The sequence below is a fragment of the Pimephales promelas genome, chromosome 5 (genome assembly GCF_988280905.1).
Source record: "Pimephales promelas chromosome 5, fPimPro1.hap1.1, whole genome shotgun sequence".
Lineage (NCBI taxonomy): Eukaryota > Metazoa > Chordata > Actinopteri > Cypriniformes > Leuciscidae > Pimephales > Pimephales promelas.
Genome location: NC_142773.1, coordinates 13,399,163 through 13,418,830, shown reverse-complemented (window position 1 = coordinate 13,418,830; position 19,668 = coordinate 13,399,163). Strand labels below are relative to the sequence as shown.

Here is a 19,668-nt window from a genome sequence, read left to right as displayed (position 1 = left end):
TAAGGGCAGAAACATGTGACTAACCATATAAGCACAGAACAAATCAGTCCTGATATTTGTCATTTCCCATTACTCCAGTGCAAACTGCTCTTAATGAGGTCATCTATAGAAATTGTGCATATGAGGTACATTATTTATTCACAATTGCCAAAAATCAATTCATGTGGACTTAGTGATAAATGTATCAGCTGTTTTGTATTCCTCTTTGAGGCCATTTTGGATTAAGTCACACAATTGTGTTGTGATAGTATTAATTAAAGTGGCTTGACCCATTTCAAACAGGGTGAATTGGTAAATATAGCACAGCCCTTCAATAAAAGTGTGCATGTACTTAGAGACAGCCAATGCATATAGATAAGATTTTGGGTGAACTATTTTTTTTAAACGCAGTATACTTTAATCTGTAATTCCCTTTATTATACAACCATCAACAGGCACTCAGGTGGCCAATAAAGATTAAAACGAAGTTGAAGCAATAATGTAAGTGGACACAAGGCAATGCCTGCTGCTTTTATTCTGTTCTGAAGGCTTAAGTTAATGGACTCAACAGCCATCAGCACTGATCATCAACAAACTCATCTCCATACCGGCGTGACTCCGACCTCCAACCAGGTGGAACTGGATAAATATTGTGAATGTTCTGATCCAATGTGACTTCTGATCTGTAATGTTGCCTGAATCATAATCATGTTCGTTCATTGGCCAGAGGAGAACTGGCCCTGTCTGAGCCTGGTTTCTCATCAGGTTTTTTTCTCCATTCAATCACCTGATGGAGTTTTGGTTCCTTGCCACTGTTGCCTTGCTTTTGGCTTGCTTAGTTGGGGACATTTAATATTCAACAATATTATTGATCTGTGTTGTATTATTTTCATGTTATCACTGTGAAGCTGCTTTGACACACTCTGTATTGTAAAAAGCGCTATGAAAATAAAAGGTGACTTAACTTGTTATATAATGTCAAACTTGTCCTCAAACTTGTTTTAGTGAGAGGGCTAGGCAGTTGACAGGACATTCTAAGCGGCCCCATAGACCTCCATTGTAAGCACATTTCTATCAACACATTGTTTTTGCAAACTGAGGCTTGTCACAGATCTCATCTGGTTTTGAACCCGGGTTATTTCTTTTAAGCAAAGATAATTAGACTGGGTGCGGCTGAATAGTTATATAAAACATGGCTTCATTTTCTTTTATTCATTCATAGAGCTTATTGACTGCACTGCAACGATATTTCAGCTTGACTGCGGGAGTGACTCAGGAATAGTTCTCAGCCAACTGCAGACTAAAGTTTCATTTGTTAATGGTAAATTATATGTGAACAAAAAAACAAGGACTGTAAGGCTAACATGATCATTTTATGACAAAAGCTTATTTGCATATCCAATGAAAACAGATATGCTTCCTTTTACACCTCGCGGATATTCGACTTTACTTTGTCATTATGTTTTTTTAAATTTATCGTTTGTTGGGTGTAATGCTGGTTAACTTCGGTGCAGGTTGTACAATGCTATTTATTTCTAAAACAAGATATAAATATGCTATTAATAGCCTAGAAAATGTTTGTGCAATGACACTTACAGCCAAAATGCGGTCTTTATTTAACCTTCTTACTGTATGTAGCGTGTTCAAATATGTCTTCTTTGTTTACTCTTGCGTAAGACTGGTTTTCCTGCCAAGACGGAGCACGGGATAAAACACTATGCAATAAAAGATCTCAAAGAAAGATAGGACACATTTCTCTCCTTACATCCTCCTTTTATTTCCCCCTGACTCAAAGTTCATTAAGAATGGTGATATGATATATATGATGTATATTGTGAATCTATAGTTGTTGTCCCTTTCATGTTTGGTATCATATTAAATGTCATTGGTAAAATGGTCTCAATTTCACCGCTGTCACTTATATTGTGAGAAAGATTGAAAGGAAAACTGTGTTCTACGGTTATCGGGTCCCTTCAAGATATCTAATAATCCTGTCTCCTCTCCCCCAAAACCAGGGCACATTTCTCTCAAAGTTATTTTTTCTCCATTCTCTCACCTATAATGGACTGGAGTTTGGGTTCCTTGGAGACTAAGCAAGCCAGTTATCTCATGGAACACGCATTATAGCTGTTTGTGCTACTACGTGTACACTAGTTTAGTGTAATTTTAAAACACAGGACTGTCGTACTGTAAGTGTTGTGTGCAATTATACTAAGGTTAAAGGTTGTGCATTCTAGACCGTGTGACTTGTGTAAAATTTGAATAACTGTAACACTGGAATTGTTCAGCAGTTTCAAGTAACATGTGAGACTGCTGAATTTGTTTGTCTTGTACACGTGGCCGACAGGTGATCCTTACACTTCCTAAAAAAAAAAAGAAAAAAAAAAGAAGAACAATAAGACTAGCCAGCAGAGGGAGTGGTTACATTGAATTCCACTGACTTGAAAAAAAAAAATTAAAAAGCAAAAACCAAAAAAGATGCATTTCAAACAATACGTATTTATTCACACCACTAATTAACATGAACACCGCTAATAAACGAATTTATTCGCCAGTGTTATTAAGTGATTATTAACATACACAGCTTTCAAAAATACATCCATGTTCAGTTACAATGACAAATCAAAGCTACAGTAGAATTTGGTCTCACAGTGTAAATGCTACACATCAACAGTCATACAGTAGTTAATAAGTGCTCCATATTTAGATTCACAATCTTGTTTTTTTTTAAATCCAATTATTCTAGCTCCAAATTGCGCTGTAATAATACAAAATGCTATTGGTCACACGTAATATAAGGTTCAATTTGTTAACATTAATGCATTATGCCAACTACATTATAAACTGTATTAATCTAGGTTAATATTAATTTATAAATCTGCTATTGTTTACTAAACATCTTTTAAAAGATATTTTATTGCGAACAAACCTTAAAGGGATACTCCACTTTTTTTTTTTTTTTTTTTTTTGGATTAGGCTCATTTTACAACTCCCCCAGAGTTAAACATTTGAGTTTTACCGTTTTCGAACGTATTCAGACGATTTTCTGACATTTAGAAGAATATCAGTAACCAGATAGTTTCTGGTCTCATTGACTTCTATAGTAGGAAAAAAAATATACTATGGAAGTCAATGAGACCAGAAACTGTCTGTTAACTAACATTCTTCTAAATATCAGAAAATCGGCTGAATACATTAGAAAACGGTAAAACTCAACTGTTTAACTCTGGGGGAGTGGTAAAACGAGCCAAAAAAAGTGGAGTATCCCTTTAATTAATAATGAACGCTTTTACAGTGTTTATTAATCTAGGTTAATACTAATTTACAAATCTGCTATTGTTCACTGTTAATTATTGTTCAAAGTATTAGTAGATGCAGGAATTCACGTTCTAGCATTATAATGAGCATTAGATTAATCAATATTAATAAAAAAAAAAGGACTATTCGTGGTTAGTTTATGATATCTAATGCTAACAAATTGACTCCTGTTGTAAAGTGTTACCAAAAAAATCTCCTTTTGATTAATATGCAACCAGGCACAAGCTTAACCATGACGTTAAAGTGATAGTTCATTCAAAAATGAAAATTATGTCATAATTTACTCACTCTCATTTTGTCCCAAATCTTTGTGTCTTTCTTACTTCTGTGAAACACAAAATAAGATATTTGGCTAAATGTCTTGGTGGCGTACAATGAAAGTCAATGGGATTCAATATTGTTTTGGATATTTTTTTTTTTAATTCTTCTTCAGCATTTCACAGAAGAAACAACAGTTCTGCAATGACGTAGGTGAGAAAACATTGACAGAATTTTCCTTTTTTTAAGAGTTTTCCCTTTAATGCCAGATCCGCTGGTGCCCAATTAAAGGGATAGTTCACTTTGAAATTAATTTTTGATATGTTTTAGCTTACCTCAAGGGCATCCAAGATGTAGTTGTCTTTGTTTCCACAGTACTTTCAATTTTGACATTTTTCAGTCAAACCGTTCTTGTCAGTCATATAATGGAGGCTAAGGGGGTCCATCAAAAAGCATGCATAGAGTAGTCAAAATTAAACATGATTTAATGACTCATAAATGTAAGTACACATTGATGGCCTAAGACACGAAACGAGCGGTTTTTGTGAGAAAACGAACAGTATTTATATCGTTTTTACCTCGTGTAATCACAGTGACGTCCAAGTGATCTGAATCAGTTGTGCAATGTCCAACTGAACTGAACTGAATCAGTTCAATGTTACGCCGGAAGTGATCGCTTGCGTGTGACGTCACTCAATATTTACACGGAGATTTCGCAAGTTTTACCTTTTACTAAACATATTTAGATATACCGAAATCGTCTTCCATTGCAGTTTTCCGTATATCTAAATATGTTTAGTGAAAGGTAAAACTTCCGAAATCTCTGTATAAACAAAGAGTGACATAGTCGTGCAAGCGATCACTTCCAGCGCATGCGCAGACCGAAGCGCCCGTGGCTGTGATTACAAGAGGTAAAAACGATATAAATACTGTTCATTTTCTCACACAAACCGCTCGTTTCGTGTCTTAGGCCATAAATGTGTACTTACATTTACGGGTTATTAAATCATGTTTAATTTTGACTTCTTGCATGATTTTTGGTGGACCCCCTTAGGCTCCAGTGTATGACTGATAAATAACAACGGTTTGACTGAAAAATGTCAAAATTGAAAATACTGTGGAAACAAAGGCACCTACATCTTGGATGCCCTTGAGGTAAGCTAAAACATATCAAAAATTAATTTCAAAGTGAACTATCCCTTTAAGTAACCCATACAGGAGCAAAGCGATGTGTTAAAAAGCAGTCGCAGAAGTAATCGCTGAGAGAGTTTGTGTAGCGACAGAACGCAAGGCGAACGTCGGCACAGAGAGATCCATGAGGAGGAAGAGCTGGTGTTGGGGACTCTGCAGGCCGTAACACTTGCACTCCTCAGTCACCAGGTAGCACTGCACGGGGACGTGGGTGAATCCCTGAGAAAAATCCTCCGAGGCTGACGTCTCCTGCGAGGTGAAATATCGAGTCACGGCAAAAGTGTAAAAAAGGCGAAGGAGCTCCAAGCGCCTTCCGGATGAAAGGAGAGGCGTAGCCTCCGCTGGAGCTCCGCCGCGGACCCGAGGGCAGACGGTGACCGCGCGTCGAGATTCGCGGTTGATGAGCAGAAGAGCCTGGACGTCCCAGCGAAGGCTCACAGACGGAGGAAGAGTGGAACGGTCGGCCTGCTCCAAACAGCTGCGTAGATTCTCCACCAAAGTGGACCAAAAACGACTAACAAGCTCATTCTCCGCCTTGTACAAAGAGGGTTTGGGTCCACAGAGGACGCACACGTGAACCCCGGGGAGAAGTTGGAAACCGAGCAAGCGAATGGCGACTGTGGGACTCCCTTGGGGCAGGAAGACCGGGTAGTCACATGACGATGCATTAGAAAGTGAGTGCATCAGGATTGAGAGCACAATAACTTCCTGGGAAGTCAGTCGCGACCACCACTTCTCCGTGGCCTGCGCCACGCGGCCGCGCACTAGCAGGCAGCCGAACTCGCTCTCCGCTGCTTGGGCGAAGGAGTCCAGGGCGTCCTGAAGCAAGGCGGAGGAGGAGGGAAGCAAGCAGTCGGCGCATCGCGTCAGATCTCCCATAAAGCCCTGCTCGTCATTGACACGCTCCAAGAGCAAGTCGAACAGGCGGTAGCAAGAGCGCAGCTCTCGCTTTAACCGCTCCACGTTGCGTATGTTCGCCAGCTCGTCCTGTCCCAGGACCAAGACCATGCAGTTCCACACGTTCTCCAGCAGGCGGCGCAACTGCAGCTCGCTGATGTCGGAGCCCCCGCCGCCACTCACCGCGATCAGCATCAGGCTCTCGTGGAAGACCTCCCAGACCACACGGCTGCCCCGATCCGTCTCGCAGCTCGATAGCTGAGCACCGTGGCCCGCGCCGAACATATGGACGCCGTTTAGGGAGCCGACGACGGAAAAGGGAAGCTGCTTGGTGGAGCCGCGTGAGAAGAGAGGGACCCCGCTGGAGGCTGTGAGGCACAGCAGTTGGAGCGTTTCTGCTTGCAGCATCGTGAGTGTAGACCAGGCTGGAGAGTGTGTCTAAACACCAGTCAGCGATTAAGACATCGTAAAAAGCCTTTAGGTGCAAAGACAACAAACAAACACTTCAGTATTGGACATTCAAGCAGGATATAAGTTTAGCATATAGAGGGTCATTACACATCAGCCAATGAGTTTCAGTTTCAAAAAATTGGATTTAGATTGTATATCGATAATATATAATAGACAATATATCGTTATCTGCTTTCAAGAATTATCGGTTATCGACATCGGCCAAAATTTTCATATCGGTGCATCCCTAATACACACATATATATATATATATATACACACACACACACACACATGTACCAGTCAAAATGTTATTTAAAGAAGTCTCTTCTGCTCACCAAGGCTGTATTTATTTGATCGAAAATACAGTAAAAACAGTAATATTGTGAAATATTATTACAATATAAAATAACTGTTTTCTGTTTTAATGTTTTATAATTTATTCCTGTGATGTCAAAACTGAATTTTCAGCATCATTTCTCAAGTCTTCAGTGTCTCATGATCCTTCAGAAATCATTCTGCTATGAAGATTCACTGCTCAAGAAACATTCATTATTATTATCAAAGTTGACAGTTGTGCTGCTGATTTTAATAATTATTAAAATTTAATTATTAAATTGAATAATTACTAATAATATTTATTTATTTATTTATTTATTTTGTGGAAACCATGATACACTCCCATTCAAAGGTTTGGGGTAAGTAATATGTGAAAAACAATATACTTTTATTTAGTAAGGATGCATTAACTTGATTAAACGAGACAGTAAACACATTTATACACATTCAAATATATTCTGTTCTTTTTACCTTTTTTCCATCAAAGAATCCAGAAAAAAATTGATTAAATAATAATTTAGCATTTTACTATGATTTCTAAAGGTTCATGTGACACTGAGGATAGAATGCTAGAAAAATCTAAATCTAAATCATATTTTAAATGCTATTAAAACAGATATCAGCTATATTAAATTGTCATAATATACTTAAGAATAAATACAGCCTCGATAAGCTTAAGAGACTTCTTTTAAAAAAAGAAATCTGAATGTTTTCAAACTTTTGACCGGTTCTGTATATATTTTCAGTGAATTCAGATTGATTTCACGTCGTAATGAAAAGCAAAGTTGTCTGAGATGTAACTTAGGCTAAATCTAATTACCTCAATGGCTTAATTGTAATATTTTCACTTGAAAAAATAAATAAATAAATACTCTAAAATCTTCATTAATGGGTCCGTAATTAATTAATGTGTCGACTTCATTATCAAGTATAGACAGAGAAAAACATTTGGTATTCAACATCATAAAACATTTTCAAAATTAACTTGAGTCCTGTTCTTTTTTTTTTTATCCGACTAATAATAATAATAATAATAATAATACATTTTTAAGGCTCCTTTCAAATCACTAAATCACATAAATGTTGATATCCAGACCAGATGAAATGACAAAAAAGAGAAGACTACAGCTGTTCATTAAATGTGCTGAAGTGAGATTTTTTGCCATTTGATGATCAGGAGAAGGAAATATGCTCATTTTCCCCCAGGTTACCCAGCTAACTGGGAAATCTGGTCCTCATGCAAAACAGACACGCTATCGTTAAGTTACACACCTGAGATAAAAAAAAAATGTTACATTAGTTTTTGTTTTTTTTGCCAGTGTAACTAACGTTATGCAAACATCGAAGTAACCTGCTAATGTGAGCGGACACATTCACAGACTGCTGTAACCAGCGTTAGTTCGCCTAAGTTTGACCAAAGGTTTTCATACACGGAAATGCGGAGCTAACTTTTGAGTTGGTAACATTTTCAATAAGAAAATGAATTATTTTTTTGTCTTGCCTGAGTCGTACACTTTAGGTCTCCACAGCAACATCTCTGACAACAGCGGTTCCCCTCTTCTTCGTGACCAATGAAAGTAACAGAGAACTTATTGGCCCGTAGCGCCACCTTGCGGAGACTCGAGTAGCGTTATAAGCCAGCTCCTTGTTTCCTGTCTGCCATTATTGGACAAAATTGATTAATTCAGGTGTGCCTGGCCTCAGTAGTTACGGCAACAATAATCAGACACACCTGAATTAATCAAGTTTGGCCAATAATGGCAGACAGGAAACAAGAAGCTGGCTTAAGTTCAGGTTGTAGTGCAGTTGTGCATAAAGCCAATTACTCAAAATTGAACTACTAGTTAATGTTTATCTGTTTAATAATGTATCCTTAATATTTTATGTTTTATTATACTTTACCAATCATGAACAGTTTCGACAGTCTAGAACAAAAAGAAAATATTTAACTATTGGTGAAAATCAAGTTTTTAATGTTGTTTAGATGTCTATGTGGTGTTTTTAATATATCAAACCATGTGCGAATTTAAGTTATCACAATTGCTGTGTATTTTCTCCTTAAAACTGCAGTGAATCAAAGAGTCTAAAAATCACTGGTGTTTCGGACGTCACACATCGTCAACGACTGGATCTCTGAGCTGGTGTGAGTGAGTGGAGGCGGGGATAATTTGCATATTCATAGACCAGTGTATAGCTACTAAATGAGGCAAGGGTGTAGTTGCATTCAAGCTATTTTAAGGCTTTTTTTTTTCAAAGGAAAAAAACATTTAAATTTGTAATTTTGGTGATCAGAGATGAGTCGGATACAATTATTGACTACAGGGGGACTTTAAATAACGACATATCCCCTTTTCAGCAATTCTTCATTCTTGTATCATGAAGTCCCAACTGAAGGATTTCTTTCAATTAACAAGAATTAGCAATAAAAATCCACACCGAAGATTGCCTTATTTATACTGTCTGGTCTGCTTCGCTAGAAGGGAGAGAGCATAATACCATGCTCATTAACAGTTAAATAATATTGTTTTCTATAATCAAATACAACAGTCTTTCAGTACTAAACATTTTAATTTTCACAAACACTCAGGCCTATAAAATATTACTTGTGTTGGAGCAGAATTTGTTCCCCACTGAAATTGAAGTATTACTTAAAGGGATAATTCACCTAAAAAAGACTCACCATCAACTTGTATGAGTTTCTTTCATCTGTTGAACACAAAAGAACATATTTTTGAAGAATCATCGACGGCACGCATTGGCTTCCATGGTATTTTTTTTTTCTACCATGGAAGTCAATGGGTGCTGTTAACTGTTGTAACCAACATTAACCTTTTATACATCCAGCTCTTTGTTTCTCTTCCTCCATTATGCTATCATGACACATGACTATAACATCATCTGAGAAAAAAAAAAACTCATTTTATTATGGTAAAGAGTACCACAATGTGCCAGAGAACTACATTATCCAGGCTGAAATTTCATATTCTGGAAGAAAGGAAGCAGCTATTAAATTACTAAGAAAGCAAGTTAAAGAAAATTAATATGAGGTGTGATATAGATTAGCAGACTGGCTTTTCATTCATAATATCTTGTGGAAACTACAAAATGATTGAATGTTTGGGGGTCCCAAAAAACAATAACATTAAATCAGTTTTGCACAATTATTTCAGGAATGATCGAGAAATCAGACATTACAAATCACATCACTCCTTGCGACATCACGATTTTTTACATTACATCAAAGAATAGATCGACAGACGATAACATTACAATTGATCGGAATGCAATTTTATGGCTTTTTGATTTTTTTCTTCATTAAAAAGGCACCAGAGAGGAATGACAGAATTGTTGCACCTCACAGAAGAAGATAAATCAATATAATCAACAAAAAGCCTTTCAGAAAAGCTCATTGGGCGCAGTATGTGGAAGTGGCGAGGAGTGGAGAGTTGAGACATCACTGGTCCTCTTTACATGCCCATTCGAATGCTCTGAATGATCTGGAATATTGCTGAAAAAAAAAAAAAAATTAAACAGTGAAGCTCAGTGATCTCACAGCTTTGGAAAAAATGCAACATAATTTAGAACAACATAAATGCAAGCTTTATTGGTTTATAATGGGTCATTTTTTTCTCTCACTAAACCAAAGTAAACCGATTTTTCACAAAGAGCGTCATCTTTAACAGATGCTTTCTGGATCTAATCAGATAAAAAGATTGCAAAAGATCACAAAAGTTAGGGCAGGCAAACAGAGAGCAAGATGACCCTGAAAACATGGGACGAAAATGTCATTCGTTCAATGCAAACAGATTCCCAAAGGACACTGTGTAAAGGAGAGCCTGCTAGAGCTGGAAGAAACCTGTGTCAGAGCAGGTGCCACATCAAGTCCGGATGGGGCCGCTACGACTAAAGCCGGTCTCAGACTACAGGGGTTTTCAAATATTAACCCATTGTGAATTCTGGTAGCATCACGCACATTATGGAGATTTTCTTCTTTCCAATCTCAAACCTGCACACGCTACAAGATTTGAAAATCATGATTATAATGCCTGCCTATATATAAAATTGTAATGCCAGATTTAGCATCTCACAGGAAAGTGGATGTAAACAAATTGGATGCGGTGTCGTGGCTAATTGCTGTAGACATTATATGAGGAGACATTATAAAGGCAGTCGTGTTGATCTCCATTGCCGTAGTCCACCGGACCGTTTATGGTTAGATCTGTAAATGCCGAACATTACCAGATAATCTGGGCAGAACATCGAAATCAACCGGTAGCCTGGATTTAATTTTTTTCTCTGGATGTCAGGAGGGGTAAATCAGGCATAAATCAGCCCGAAACACCTGCAGTCTGAGCTCGGCTTAAAGGTTGTTGTGTCAGTGATTTCGGGCCCAAACAAAAATGATCACATCTAATCTTTCCTAACGATCCGCTAGCTGCCCGCCCCAACATATATAAACATATTTACATACATCGAAATTGCGATTTCCTGTATATCTAAATATGTTTAGTGAAAAGTAAAACTCCCGAAATCTCCGTGTAAACATTGTGTGATGTAGACGCGCGAGAGATCACTTCCGGCGTAACGTTGGAGACGGTTCAACAAGAGGTAAAAACGATATAAATACTGTTCGTTTTCTCACAAAAAACGCTCGTTTCACGTCTTAGGCCATCAGTGTGTACTTACATTTACGAGTCATTAAATCATGTTTAATTTTGACTTCTCTGTGCACGCTCTTTGAGGTGGTGACCATAGACCTGCATTATATGACTGATAGACAAGAACGGTTTGACCAAAAAATATCAAAATTGAAAATGCTGTTGAAACAAAGACACCTACATCTTGGATGTCCTTGAGGTAAGCTAAAACATATCAAAAATTAATTTCAAAGTGAACTATCCCTTTAAATGTCCGTCTAGTTTGAACTTGCCACGCTAGCAACTGCTTTCTCCACGGAAGCTTTGCATTTAAAGACCTAATAAAATATTTAAAATCAAGTCGAAATTTTGTGTCTGGTTATTTACTTATGTGGAAAGTAGCCGTGTAATAAACGGCATAATGTACTTCCAGAGGGTTGTTATCGCAGAATAAACCCCTTCAGGCTGATGCAAGACTCCTGATCAATCTATCGGGTTTATTCTGAGATAAAAAAAACGGCTGGATGTACATTATCCCTATACCCTTACACTTTATTTGTTTATGTGCACAGATCCTTTATGATAAACACTGCAGTATTCAATTAAAAAAGTAAAAGAATTGTACATTTGATTTCATGGTGACTTTAAGCAATGTTGTTAATATTCTTGCTTGTTTTGAGAGTCGCAACACCTGAAAATCCACGTGTTGTACCCCAAATGAGCAGATAAAGTCATGCTATCAGTCCAGCCTTGTCCGTGTAAATAGTGAACATTATTATCTCAGCCTTCACAAGGTTTCACAGTGTGAGTGTGCCAAAAAAAAAGTTGGAGGTCGGCTTTATCTCGGACTCAATAAAAATTGCAACGCCAGCTCGTATAAAAACAAATGGTATTCAAATTAACGTGTTTATTATTCGGTCAACGACATGATAATCTTGCTACTCTTTAGAATTGGTAATTTCACTCACCTGAGCCGCAAACAACAAAGATGAAGAGTGCCAAGAGCCACGGTCCCACCGACACTTTCTCATCACTCACGGTTCTCTGTGTGAATTCACATTCAAATCAGTTGCAAATTAATCGCGCATAATTGAATAGTAGTAGTGCAGTGGGCTTCAGCATACTGCAGTATAAGGACAGTATCTCACAACAAAGAAAGATAAACCATAACGCCTAATATTATTCAAATCAACCAGCCATGTTAGCGCATTACATTAGGTTCATTTCTCTTCTGCGGTTAGTTACACTGTTGAAGATCTTGAAGAGACGTCATACCGTCGATTTGACGTTGCCTCTCTGGGTGATGTTTTTGCTGTGTTTCTCGTTGGCCATACGAATCCTCTGTTTGGCGACCATCGTTGCAAAATGCTGGTGTGTTGTAAAAAGTGAGCTGGTCACAGTCACAAATATGACGAACACAACACAAACTACTAGTGAGGATGAAAAGAAAACTACGTCGATTTTTGTCTACGTCCCCGGAATGCAAGCTCCGCCTACACCGGAAGAACGCAAATGGACTGATGATGATGCTCTGGGCCAGACCGCTTTTTGCAAAACGCTGATAATAAATGTCAACGCTTAATTACTTAGTAAATTATTAATTATTTACTAAGTTTATTAAGTTCAGTTTTTAAAATTCGGCACCGTCGTTGCATAATGTGGTTATACACTTGTACAAATAGTTCATTAACAAAGACCTTGGGTTGGCAGCCTTGGATATTTAAAAAAAAAAAAAAAAAAAAAACATGGATTTTTCTTTCTTTTTTCTTGTTCTACATTACATGTCAATTAATGGATATGAGGCGTAAAACAATCAAAGGTGTAACATTTCTAGAAAAACTAAAACCATGCTGATATCCGGTTTGTTCTTTTGAGTCGAATCTTTTTTAACGAATCGATTGAACCGGGTTGCAAAACCAGCTTGAATTTGGATTGTCCCAGTGGGTAGGCCTCTTTCACAATTCGGAAGGAATCTGATATTCTCAGAGAACAATTCACCCAATTCACAGAGTTAAAGAACCTCAACCTACTCTTTCAGAGTTGAGAAGCGAGTTGATTCACTATATGGTTGATGAAACAATGTGTATGTTTTTTAATGACTTTATGTTAACTACTACCAGTTAAGATTAAATTGCACCATATTAAACTTCACAATGATTGCACAATCAAAATATTACTTTTTTACTGTATTTTATCAAATAAACGCAGCCTTTGGTGAGCATTAGAGACTTTTTAATAGCATCTTAATTATTCCAAACGTTTGACAGTAGTGTTGTTTGCAATTAACTAAAGACATTTGAATATTTACAACTAGATAATAAAAAGTTTGTCAAGATGATGAACTTTCATGTTGGCTTGAGAGAGACTGGCAGTATCCTATTTTTAAAATCTAAGACTAAGTTGACTAAGTAAGAATTAGTTTTAAAACCTAGACATTTGAAGATAGATTAAACATCGGTAAACATTAAACAAAAAAGGTCATAAAAAGGAAGAAAAAAAGAAATCACGTCATGACGCAATAGCGCGAGGACGCAAAGATCTTGGGTGCTTCTCATTTCTTATTTGTGCATCCTCGTTTCCTTTCCTTGCTTCCTTTCCTTGCGTCTCAGCTCCACCCCCTGTAGGACACGAGGGAAGGAAGCGAGGAAAGGAAAGGAGGACAGAGGAATCGAATAAAAGCTTTTTTATATCCATTGGAATACTTGATCACTCGAGCGTCACTCCACAGTGTCATCAGCAGCGCTAAAAGGATCTGCCCTCATGATGTTGAAGTTTGGTTATTTAATAAATTCATAATAAATAATAATAAAGATAGACTATACTGTTGAAATATATGAGATGTGTGGTTTATATAAACTGCAAAGGTAAAGTATAAATTAAAATGATTGTGACCGATGTGAAGGGGGAGGAGAATTGACACGTGCGTCACGTTTAGTCAATATAACAGCTCCGCGTAGGATGCACCTGTGTATCCTCGCTTATGACTCCTCAGGAAGCCTCCTCACTCCTCGATCCTCGACTCCTCACGGTGCAATTAGAGAATTGAGATGTCCTTCAAGATGGCTGAGCTCGATCGGTTTCCGGGTCATAGGAGGGAGGACGGAGGAGCGAGGAGACGAGGAGGGATATTGAGAAGCACCCCTTGTTGAACTGTTCAAAAGAACCGATTCTCGGAAACGAGCCGGGCTTCCAGTCACGAACCAATCACAGCGTCGCTTTTTAGGATTACCCGTATGAAGTTCAGCAGTCCACTTCCTGCCTTCACTTCAGTTCTGTAACTGATCGTCGTTGGGGAAGATGCGTTGGTTGCCTCTCTCCGTGATAATATTATGGGCCTGTACTCTTTACAGTGCCTCAGCGGATATCAATGGAATAAAGAAGATGAAGATGCAGTTTGCCGCCGGTCCACTTCTTAAATTCCAGATTTGGTAAGTAAGAGTTTATACACTTGACTTGTTTATGTCACTCGGCTTCGTTCTCCGGAATAGGCCTGATGACTGTATTGTGACATTGCGTGTGTTGATATAGTAGCACAGATTAACCTCGCAGATAAACCGTAACATTACTGTGATAGCATGCGCAGACAAGTCTTAATTTGTCTCATATGGCACAAGCAGTCTGGCAAGTAACGTTAACCTCAGCAGGATGTTATAATCGGCCAGTAATCCGGTGTTAAGAGGAGAGCTCTCATTTGAGCATTAGCCCATTAGTGGATCTGTCTGTGTGCTTTGCTTTCGAACCGCTGAACGTTAAATAAATGCTGCTTTTAATGATTTCTAAAGCACATTTAGTGCTGCTATAATATCTAGAGTCTATTGGATGGGCGTTTATCACAATCTGAAATGGAAATTATTGTTTATAACCGAGATAATATCGGGAAAGATAGCTAGGCTTAACAGTACTGGTCGATAATCGAGTAATCTACCGATAGTTATAAAAAAGGATTATGAATGAAAACAAACATAACACACAAATAGGGCTGAACTTTATATATATATATATATATATATATATATATATATATATATATATATATATATATATATAAATGTACTGAACGTTTTAAATATAAATGAGTGCTGTTAAATCGATTTTTCGCATCTAACATAAAGTTTTTTGTTTACATAATAAATGTGTGTGTATATATTATTATACATGTCTTTATGTGTATTATATATACACACACATTTATACATGTGTATGTATACACAGACACACACATTTATCAAAACAAAAACTTTTGTTATATGCGATTAATCGATTTGACAGCACTAATATAAATATGAATATATGAATTACACCTTGATCATTTATGTAAATTAGTAGTGCATTAACTAATGTAAAGAAATACAACTTTAAAATGCAAACATTTATTTGTAAATGGTGACATTAACAAATGAGCATTACTTAAAAGTTTTATTAACCTTAGTAAAATTTTATTGTAAAGTTTTGGCATTGTATATAAATCCAAATAGTCATACTTAAAGATGGCCATCTTGAAATATCAGCACAAAGGCCATAGCGTTGAAAATAGACGTATATATATATATATATATATTATATTTTATGTATACTCCACACGTTATTTGCTTCTATTTTAGAACACTTGATTATCTAATTAAAATATGGATTACAGTTGACGATAAAAGAAACTAAAATCGAATGGGTTTCTGATTTGTTAATGTTTCTTTGGTTCTGTCGTTGCAGATTAATCTCAAAACCGATTAAATGTCCGAGCTCTAATTTATATAGTTATATATACAGAGCACAACAGTTGCAGCTGTAAGTGAAGCAAAGGCTCTGAGGTGTGTCTTCATCTTGTTTGTTTTCTGTTTCAGTATCTCCTGAGGGTACAAGCGGGTGTTTGAGGAGTACACGCAGGTTTTGTACCAGCGGTACCCGGACATCCGCATAGAAGGAGAGAACTACCTTCCAATGCCTCTCTACAGGTAATGGCCCACACAACACTGTTCATTGTTACTGTCGCGTTTGCATTCCTTCGAGCCTCGTGGCCTGGAATTAATGTATAAATAAAATCAATAACAAAATCATTTTTATTTATATATAATATTCATAATATATGTGTTTGTTTGTGTATAATTCTTTATTTTTAAAGTGTCCTCTTTCTTCCCTCCAGGCACTTTGCTTCCTTTCTGTCTATGTTTAAGCTGGTGTTAATCGGAGTGATCATATTGGGCAAGGATCCATTTGCTCTCTTTGGCATGCAGGCTCCAGGCATCTGGGTTTGGAGTCAGGAGAATAAGGCAAGACCATTATACCCGCTACACATTGTACGATTTTGGGCTGTCCCCGGCGAAAGCTGACCGATTTCTGTGGTTGTGGCTCCTAATTGGTGGTCCAGTGACAGAGGTCACAGTCTTTTGACAGTGTGAGAAATTTGCATTATCATATCACAGTGTGTTTGCTGCTGCGACCTACGTCTACTGACTAGCCAGTGAAAAATGCAATATGAAACGGTGATGTGATATGTAGCTAAAACTTGCCTCAAGCTTCATTTGCAAGATTGTCATGTCAACTTGGCCTCTTTTCTCTAGCCATGGGGGAACTCAACTTTAATTTTCTGAGAACTACCACTTGTAACCAAGCTATTTTAGTCCTAGGTTAGATGGAAGATCCAACAGGGGTTCAAATACAAACTTTTCCCCCGTGGACCTCATTAGTCTTTAACTTCGTCGCCTCGGTGTTGTCTGCAGTGCTAGGAGAGAACGCACCCGAGAGACCAAAGGACAAGCCTCATGTTAATATTCACCTGACTCTCAATGTTCCATTCCTGAGATGTAGACGAGGACGATTTTAATCTTCAGCATTCTTTGATTTTTTTTAGAATAAAAAAAAAGTCATGTCATCCACAAAATAAAGTATTCAAACATTAAATATGTGCAGTACAAGCAAACTAGCTGCAGCAATGCTTATATGATGGGATTTGTTTCTTTTTGTTAGATTTATGCCTGTATGATGGTGTTCTTCTTCAGCAATATGATTGAAAATCAGTGTATGTCTACGGGTGCTTTTGAAATCACGCTCAATGGTAAGTGTTCATTTTAATATTTCAATGTACAGACCATTTTGCAAGATGTAAACAACACTGGTCCAGAAGCACTTCCTGTTTCAGTTTTTTAACACTACATAAAAGCTGGGATAAAATACAACCAACAGAACATATAAAACTGAATCAGAAAGTTAAACAAACATCTTTAAGATGGTTTCTTTACATGTGAAAAAGAAAACAGTTACAAACTGAAACAGGAAGCAAAATGTTGCAAAATTGCATTCTTGCAAAATGGTCTATAATAAATGATTTATATTTATTTATAATAGTTATTGTTGAAAATATTAGAATTATTGTCATTTTATTTGCATTTATATATATAAAGTTTGTAAAAAGAGATAAATTAATGATTATAGTTTAGATAGAAAATCCCTGTTATGACCCCTTTCAGACAACATAACTCGACCAAAGACATTCAAACCCTTAAAAGGGATAGTTCACATTTAAATTAAAAATAAGTAATTGTTTACTCACTCTGGTGTTTTAATGCCATATGCCCTTCTTTCTTTTTTCAAACTAAATCCCGCTTGTTAATATAATTAAAATAAGTGTTTTTAAAGGGATGTTCGGTTGGGTTTGGTGCAGTCCGGAGATTGTACACGGATACTTTTTCTTTTGTTAAATTTTGTTTTGTTTTTCAACAAACCTTATCATATAGTTCCAAAACACTTGGGATATGACACAAATTTTTTTTAAAAAGCTTTGTTCTGTTTGTTATTCACTGCCAATATAGCTGACTTTTGTGGTCCAAAAAAGAAAGAAGGGCATATGGTTTTAGAACAACACTAGAGTGAGGAAATTATTTAATTTTAATTTTTAAGGTTAGGTAAACCTTTAAGCTTTTTTATAGCAAATAAAATTGTGCTAAACTGTTTATCAAATCAGAAGAATTGGAGGTTTTCACTGTGTGTCATACAGGATGTTGACATCTATAGAGAGTGGCTGCATGGCGGTTGGTTATTTCAGTGGTTTAGTCTGGCGGAAGTGAAAAATGCTGTGGTTGCACTATCACTATGGTAACGCTAGTTGTGGGGATTTTTCTTTTCTGGGTAGATGTTCCGGTTTGGTCCAAGCTGGAGTCCGGGCACCTGCCTTCCATGCAGCAACTAGTTCAAATTCTGGAGAATGAGATGAAGATGAACGTCCACATGGACACACTTCCACACCCTCGTTTGTAACCTTGCCTCTGATTCACTGCATGGAGCCTAGGACCCCTCCGCGTATGTGGAACCATCATAACATAACCTTACTGAATGTCTATTTAAAATTTTGTCTTTTGTTTAAAAAAAACCAAATCTATCATTTGAAAGTGTTGAGTCAGTAAGATTATTCAGAAATACGTCTGTAAACTAGGTTAAAGCAGATGATTATTTATTTTTATCCCTCTCTCAGCCTAATTTATTCTCTTCTCTTTTAGTTTTGTGGCAAAGCTCTCCTAGGGTTGTGAGGTGACGTTTATGACGGTTTGCGTTGAAAGTAGAGCCTCTGCTAGCGCACACCCGATGCTCCGCGTCCTCCTCAGAGCCTCCCGGAGATGCACCTCCTACAGACGCTGGTGTGGGATTCATGGCAACAACAGTGGCCATATAGATATGATTAGCCCATCTCTTGTGCAATAACCATTTGGTTCAGGATATATGCTCACAAGGAATATGTAATAAATATATTTGAGTTCAGTTAGCTCAGTTAACTAAATTTACTATGGCATATTTTCCTTTCTTTTGATTCTACTGTATAGCTAAACCCTGGTCTTAGTTTTATGTAATAAGTAGATATGTGAAGCTAACTTATACACCCATCCATCATCATGATAATTTAACTTTTAAGTGACATTAATTATATATCTGAGCCCTGATTTTTATATTGCTTTGTATAGCTTAAAATGTTAAGAAAATGGAAAATAAAATGGAATTAACAGAATATTGTGTCTTTATTGGAAGGATGTCGTAGCAAATTGTTTTTAAAACATTTTAAACAAAAAAAAAAATGAAAGACGAGATGAGTATTTGCTGAGTGGCACACTATATTACAAATAAAGGTTGAAAAATAATTACCATCAGCAAACCTGCCCGCTTCTCTTTATTAAATAATCTCATTGTTCACTGATTTGTCTTGTAATGCCATTAATCTAGTCAAGAATTGGGGTTAGTCTGGTTTTACCCAGATCACTTCAGGTGAAAAGTCTAATGTGCTTATCACCGCCTCCGAATCTTATTGTAAACTTGGTCTTAGTTTTGGATTCTTCAAATTTGGCACATTTACAGTTAATGTAGTTTGTTTAGTGAATGATTTGCTTTATTTTTCTATAGCAGATCTTTTAAGGGTAATTGATGCAAGTAATATTAATTAACAGAGAGCAATACATTTAATTGAATACTGCTAATTTAAACATTAATACAAATACAACATGTTAGTTCAGATGCAATTAAAAGATACGAGCTTCGATTTTAATAACATTAACTATAATATATTGCGTTAAGATTAATAAATGTTGTCACCTTTATTTATTTAGTGCTTTATACAACATAG

General features: G+C 36.9%; 3 protein-coding genes across 3 annotated transcripts; 1 reads left to right on the top strand and 2 right to left on the bottom strand.

The window, feature by feature from the left end:
- Nucleotides 1-4,696: 4,696 nt before the first annotated feature.
- fuz (fuzzy planar cell polarity protein) lies at nt 4,697-8,030 on the bottom strand. The gene is made up of 2 exons (XM_039658399.2): nt 7,934-8,030; nt 4,697-6,118 (listed from the first exon to the last, which is right to left on the bottom strand). The coding sequence occupies exon 2, from the start codon at nt 6,049-6,051 to the stop codon at nt 4,789-4,791; it is 1,263 nt and encodes a 420-aa protein (XP_039514333.2). The 5' UTR covers nt 6,052-6,118; nt 7,934-8,030; the 3' UTR covers nt 4,697-4,788.
- A 1,301-nt stretch (nt 8,031-9,331) lies between these two features.
- On the bottom strand, nt 9,332-12,573 carry LOC120470247 (stress-associated endoplasmic reticulum protein 1). The gene is made up of 3 exons (XM_039659738.2): nt 12,345-12,573; nt 12,038-12,113; nt 9,332-9,940 (listed from the first exon to the last, which is right to left on the bottom strand). Exons 1-3 carry the CDS (start codon nt 12,423-12,425, stop codon nt 9,900-9,902), a joined length of 198 nt encoding a protein of 65 aa, XP_039515672.1. The 5' UTR covers nt 12,426-12,573; the 3' UTR covers nt 9,332-9,899.
- A 1,750-nt stretch (nt 12,574-14,323) lies between these two features.
- Nucleotides 14,324-19,059, top strand: selenot1a (selenoprotein T, 1a). The gene is made up of 6 exons (XM_039659016.2): nt 14,324-14,497; nt 15,908-16,018; nt 16,207-16,333; nt 17,031-17,118; nt 18,193-18,359; nt 18,557-19,059. Exons 1-5 carry the CDS (start codon nt 14,367-14,369, stop codon nt 18,315-18,317), a joined length of 582 nt encoding a protein of 193 aa, XP_039514950.2. The 5' UTR covers nt 14,324-14,366; the 3' UTR covers nt 18,318-18,359; nt 18,557-19,059.
- The last annotated feature ends 609 nt before the right edge of the window (nt 19,060-19,668 follow it).